The following is a 6,815-nucleotide window of genomic DNA, read 5'->3' as shown; positions in this document are numbered from 1 at the left end:
TTTCACACATTTTATGGGTCTCTGGATGTGAACTGCTTGGAACAATATTGGCTATTGACAAATTGCATTTGAGAGGTTGTCACCATTTAAACCTATACATAAGCTACAAAATGTGCTTTTACGACAGCATTTGGTACGTATGGTCCAAATGGTATGGTTGTCTCCAGTGTTTTAAACTGCCAATGGAATGCTTTCAAACTGAACATATGCTGAATAAAGTAAATTAACTGCTATACAGCAAACATTCCTTATTAGGTTCACACACAGTTTGGAACGACATGAAGTGTATAGAACATGAAGTGTTCAGTAATATGAACAAATAAGTATAAACATTTTGGCAAGCACTGTCATGGTGGTCTGAACAAAATACAGGCATCATTTATGACATCAGCCACGGACGACAAGCCATTTCAGCAGTGCACTGGACTTGGATAGCGTGCGTCTGAGCTGCAATGTACTGCAGGTGTAGATGTAGCCTATAGTCTCTGCACATCCTAAACCTGAGATTCAACATGTTAACAATGCAGCACTCTGGGTAATGCCCCTCCCCCATTTGGTCCCTCAGAGATACACATCCATGGTATTAAGGATCATATGGCGGCAGAGCGGACAGTTCTGCTGGTAGATGGGCTGGCGCAGCAGTATGTGAGTACAGTCCCGACACAGACACAGGTGGCGGCAGGGCAGCAGCACCACTGTCTTGGTGCTGTCCTGGCAGATGACGCACTTCTTCCTCTCCTCATGTTCCTTGAGCAGAGTCAGTAGGCTGTCGGCCGGGGGATCCTTGGAGCTGGAGCACCCCTCCCCCGATGAGAGTTTCTGTAAAGGCCTGTCTGTGCTGCTGGAGCTGGGGAACGCTAGGTCCCACAGGTCATCCATTAGCTGGCGTGGCCGGGCAGCATGTTCAGTGGGTGGTGCTGCGTCTCCTTCCCTACTGTCCGTAAGAGCCCCCTGTTCTCTGTCACTGGGCTCAGGTTGCCTGGCGTGGCCGTCACCCCTCACTCTGATGTTCCTGTAGACTGGTGTTATCGTTTGGTGTAGGCGGCTGGCCTGCCGCTGAAGCCTCTGCCACACGCCCCTCTCCAGCACGTAGAGGCAATGGAGCGCCCTCTGTATGAGATGCAGGGTGGGGACAAAGTTGACAAAACCGAAGGCGCGCCGGGCTCCAAGACTGGTCAGCTCAGGGTTCATATAGACTGTGGCGGTGACAACAATGGTCACTGTGAGAATGAGGCCATAGATGTTCAGGAGGAAGACGCTGACGAAGATGTGTCCGAGCGAGCCCAGGAACTCCAGGGCCAGCCTGATGGGAGTCCAGAGAACGACTGAGGTGCCAACCAGGCTGCTGTACAGAAAGGTGAAGAGTGTGAGGGTGAGCTCCACAGCCTTCTGCAGGGGGCAGGAGACTGCCTCCCACATGCTGACTACAACAGAGTAGATGTTCTGTGTCCCGATGAGCAGCAGGTTGACCACCGTGTTGACCAGGTAGAACACCAGGCTGACCGCAATGCCACAGCCCTCCCACACCTGCTGCAGCAAGCAGTGGCCACACAGCAGCCCACGGTGGAACAGATCCCTGACACGCAGGAGAACATGTGAGGACAAGTAGCACACCATTTTGAAACTCTCCAGAACACCTCCCAAGAGGTGCAGCCAGCGCCCCAACATGTTGACTGTGCCCTGGGCCAAAAGTGTTATGCTGTCCATCATGGTGACCATGCAGAACACAGTGAAGTTCCAGCACTTCACAATTGAGTTGGTCAGTAACATGGGTAGGTTATTCACAAAGGTGATACATGCCGCCAGGAGACGTATCACTGAATGGACTATTAAGAAATGTAGGTCCAGGAGTAAAGATATGAAATTTAAACATTTCCCAATGGTGCAAAAGACTAGGTTCACCAGACCCATGACAAAGTTCTTACTCGAGTTGCTTCACTGTCTTGATAAAATCACGTTTTTTTGGTCTGGCCAGTAAAGTTTAGATATAGCTAGCTAGATAAGGTTGTCGGATGCGTTGTCCACTTCTCGTTCGGTACAATTTGCCAGCTAGCTAAACTAGTTAGCGATCTAGCATAACAATGCTAGCTCTATTAACTAGCTAGCATAGCTACCTGCCAAACACGTTGGTAGGGCACATTCCGCTTGCAATTTCAAATAAACAGCTGTGCAACCGCGTTTGTTTTGGCTAAAGTGCAAACATATGCACGCACTGTAATCAGCGTACGTTTACTTTCAAACTCGGGTTGGCTAGTAGTTCAACTTTTCTTGCTAAATTACATTTCCGTTTTAGGCTCACACAATGTTACATTTACTCATGGCCCGTCGCCAATACCGTATCTCTCATCTCCCTGTTCAAAATCCACCATAATCCAATGCAAGATAAATGAAATTGTTATTTACATATTTACACACTGGCCACCGTAACGGTTTGGTCACATGATCTTCTCCTCCAATGAATCACGTCGGCGAGCTTTTTGCGCCTGTCAGCATCACGGGAGTCAAAAGCAGGACGCATGTAATGTAAATTCAACTGGTTTCAAATTAATTTCCTTAATTGAAGCCAATGCAGTTGGAAAAAATATTTGATGAAACAACATTCAATACATTTAATTTACAGTAACATTTTCATCAGAACTTTATATTTCATTTATTAAATGAAAGTACGTTTAGTGAGCTAGGTCTTTGACTAGGCAATTTATCTTTTTATCTTTTTTTAACTGGGCTTTAATCATACACTACAGCCATCGTTTCATGCACGCTGTAAGGGTGACTCAAATTCCCTTCGCACTCTGTGTGTTGAGCTTCCCATTACCTCACCAGATATAGGATGTCAATAAAAACTCTGTTTTTCTGAACAATAACTTCAACCAAGTTTCCTTCCTTGTCTGATGATCATCCTCTCCAGCTGAGGGTATGGAATTGTGGAAGGAGAGCAGATGCCAAAAAGGAACTGATATGATCATGGGAAACAGATTGAATCATTGGAACCAACAAAGACACCATTTGTTTAAGCAATTAATGTCACAGTATGGAGGAAGAGCAGTTGCATGAGTTCAGTTACTTCTTTAGCCTATTAAGAGTCCGCTGTGTTTCTTTGTACTCTATGCCTTTTATGGTAACAGTTTGTCTAGGGGCAGGACTCAGCTTCCCATGTTTGTTTTACTGCTGGACCAAATGCTTCATTTGCAGTACCATCAGTAACATTACATTGTTACATCTGTTGAGAGGCAGTGGGATATCAGGCTTATGAGGAACAATTTTACTGGTGCACTGTTTGTTTTTTTGCCTCACAGGTGTTTTTGGACTAATCATAATTTTGCAGGGGTGCACGTGCATCCTATAGGTTACCTGGTGAGATTTGGTTCTGGGTTGCCGAGATTACAATGCGACCACCAAACTATCTCAGATGACGATTAGGCATACATGTCATGCAATTTTGCCTGCCTTTGATTATTTTATCCACAAAAAAAACCAAAGTAATAAACCAGTAATAAACCCATCAATGAGGTAACCAAAAAAATGATGGCCTCAGTACACTTATAAATTCATCTCTTAAATTATTGTTTAGACTTTACAGAGTAGATACACCCCTCCAGCAAGCTCACATCTGGGATTCATTCCACTAAGGATAAGTGTGACACTCAATCACAACCCCAAGGCACAAGGCTACTTACTTCAGCTCCAAATGGGCATTCCCAATAAGGAGGAGTGTATTGTTCTAGATTTTCATCTTAACCAAGAAAAATATGTTTTATATTCCATACTCTTACAAAACCCAGTCAGAGGGTTTATCTGTAGTATGGAGGTACGTGTCTCTACAAGACAAACAGCCAATGACCGACATGAGCACCCCCCCCCCACACACACACACACATTGAACATTTGTCAGTGACGACAGTCCCACTATCTACAACATCATGCTCTAGGGCAGGGATGACCAACTTTGATGGAGGTGGGGGCCACAAATAAAACACAACTTATCATGCTGGGCCATAGTGGCTCATGGGTCTGCGTGTACCTACATCCGGGCCGCCAGTTGCCCATCCCTGCTCTTGGGCCAAAATGGAAATGGTCTCGTCAGAGGCCCTGGGTAAAATAAACAAACAATATTGAAATGTGTCCCAGATTGGAGAACAACGGAAACCAGCAGGATGGGTCCCAGGGAATAATAAGCAAACCGCTTGACACATTTCCTACAAGGCGAGGGGACCCGCCGAGGACACATTTCCTACAAGGCGAGGGGACCCGCCGAGGACACATTTCCTACAAGGCGAGGGGACCCGCCGAGGACACATTTCCTACAAGGCGAGGGGACCCGCCGAGGACACATATTCTGGCTGAAATAAAAGAGGGTCACCCCTTTTAACACAGGAAGTGATCTGATGGGTGGCGTCCCCTGGTCTGCGTTAAATGGCTGTTTAACAACTGGGTGTTGTGATGATCTTGTCAACTATTTGTTTCTCCAAGCAGGGAAAAGTTAACTAGAATGAATGGTAATTTATTCATATTTTACTGTCCACTGTCTGCAATCAAATAAGCTTGAACTATTATCAATAACTCATAAGAATGAAGTAATATATCACTTTTATATTTCTCATGTGGCAAATCACTATAGTTTCATGACAATATGTGAAAGGAAAGGAAATCAGTTAAACCCCAAATACTTTATTTAACTTTCCTCTTTTGACCTTTAGGCATATCTATCTCTGAGATGTGTGACAGTATTTGTTTTTTCATTTAGGACTTTGTGGTTAGTTTTCGGGTAGCTTGTATTGTGACCATCTAATCCTCTGTTGACTTTGGCAGCCTGCCAGTGTAACTGGAGGAGAGTACTATTAATATTCACAGACTGGGAGAGGGTGTGACAGCGAGCAGGGGGTAATCAGCAGACCAGAAGCTTCTATGGGAAAACACAAACTCCAAACAGAAGAAATCACTGGCGAGCAGACTGGTCACAACCCAGGCTAAGACCCTGCATACCACAGCAGCCCACAGGGGTAAGAAAGAGCCATACATGTGCAGAGAGAGAGAAAGAAAGATAGACAGAAAGAGAGACACACAGAAACAGAGTGTGGGGGTGTGTGGGGGGGTGGGGGGGTGGACTGAGGCACTGACTCACTGAGAAAGAGAAAGATCTGAAAAAGTAAGACTTACTGTTGAATGTGGAAGTCCCCCAGGATGACATTCTTGGTCCGTGAAAGTTCTCCTTCCCAGGACCATTGGAACGGCTCTACTAGGTTGACACGGTGGTCACTTGTTAGCTCAATGTAATTTAGAATGTTAGAATGCTCAATGTTATGCTTCTTTTAACATTTTAGAAATGAGTCCAGAGATGTGCAAATTTTGCCATTCCAAAAATAGGCATCACAGATGCGATAAACTGAGTTAACTCAGTTACAACTGGATGGACTTTGGACAAAGAACAGCCTAAATCACTCTCTCACTCTTCATGGCGTTGGGTAGGACTGGACATACCCTGAAACACTGTCTGTGGGATGTTTAATGGTTAATAGCCTATAATTACATGTAATCACCATGGAGACAGGGATTTGCAAAAGCTTGCGTCTCTTATCAAAGTGTCCCTTTGTCACAATCCAAGTTATAGTGACAAGAGTTGAGCAGAAAAAAAGGACTCCTGCGCACACTCCGTGCTCCCACCCTTGTGCGCATTGGACAATGGCCCTCACTCATTCGAGCAGATAACCCCAAAACAACTTGCTCTTGGGCCTGGCCTGGAAAGAATGACTTCTTTCCCTCTTTCCTTCCTCTAGGCTCTCCTTAGATCATGAGCTATAGAGTCTCTTTCCACCACAGAGAGCGAGCGCGATAACAAACAGGAGTTCTGTCCAATCATCAATCACACTCATGCAGGGACCAGGGTACGCTGGGTTATATGCTGAGGGTTCTAGGCTAGACAATACGCCAAAGGGGAAATGACAGGGCAACCGGATTCAAGGACAACATTTAAGTGTGTTTATTCCCAACAGACGTAATGTCACGCACTGACCTTAGAGAGCCAAATCTATTTGGTTATTTGGTCCAGAGCTTCCGGCGACAGTACCCAGTCCAGAGCTTCTGGCGACAGTTCCCAGTCCAGAGCTTCCGGCGACGGTCCACAGTCTGGAACCTCCAACGACGGTCCACAGTCCAGAGCCTCTTGCGAGGGTTCCCAGTCCGGAGCCTCTGGCGACGATCTACGGTCCGGAGTCCCCGGCGACGATCTACGGTCCGGAGTCCCCGGTGATGATCTACGGTCCGGTGTCCCCGGCGACGATACACGGTCCCGAGCCTCCGGTGACGATCCACGGTCCGGAGCCTCCAGCGACGATCTATGGTCCGGAGTCCCCGGCGATGATCCACGGTCCGGAGCCCCCTGGCGACGATCCACAGTCCAGACCCTCCCCCATGGAGTCAGGTTTTGCGGCCGGAGTCCACACCTTTGGGGTTGGGGGGGGGGGGGGGGTACTGTCACTCTCTGACCTTAGAGAGCCTGAATGAAAAAGCAGGACGTTTGTTTGGAACACCTTATGTGGGGGTTTTCTGTGTCCCCTCACAAAATTCGAGAATATCCTGACATTCTGTCCCTCTCTGTCAGCCAAGTCAAAAGGTTACTCTCTTGGGTCTTCTAGGGTCTTTGCAGTCCCTGGGAACTGAGAGAGGGAGAGGCATCCAGGCACTTTTTTTGTTGTCTTTTCCTTACTCAGTCCCAGTCGATTTTATTTTCCAAACTGAATGCTCCCAATCTTCCCAAACCCTCTGCCTAGGATGTATTATATTACAGGTAAAGAGCACTCATTCTTGAGATTTATCTT

The 6,815-nt window shown here is 46.6% G+C and overlaps 1 protein-coding gene across 1 annotated transcript; it reads right to left on the bottom strand.

The window, feature by feature from the left end:
- Positions 1-561: 561 nt before the first annotated feature.
- On the bottom strand, positions 562-1,770 carry LOC124018150 (E3 ubiquitin-protein ligase RNF26-like). The gene has a single exon (XM_046333418.1). The coding sequence runs from the start codon at positions 1,768-1,770 to the stop codon at positions 562-564; it is 1,209 nt and encodes a 402-aa protein (XP_046189374.1).
- Between the last annotated feature and the right edge of the window lie 5,045 nt (positions 1,771-6,815).

The sequence above is a fragment of the Oncorhynchus gorbuscha genome, unplaced genomic scaffold (assembly GCF_021184085.1).
Source record: "Oncorhynchus gorbuscha isolate QuinsamMale2020 ecotype Even-year unplaced genomic scaffold, OgorEven_v1.0 Un_scaffold_4:::fragment_6:::debris, whole genome shotgun sequence".
NCBI lineage: Eukaryota > Metazoa > Chordata > Actinopteri > Salmoniformes > Salmonidae > Oncorhynchus > Oncorhynchus gorbuscha.
Note: the sequence above shows the minus strand (reverse complement) of the source record. Positions and strands in the feature narration are given on the sequence as shown.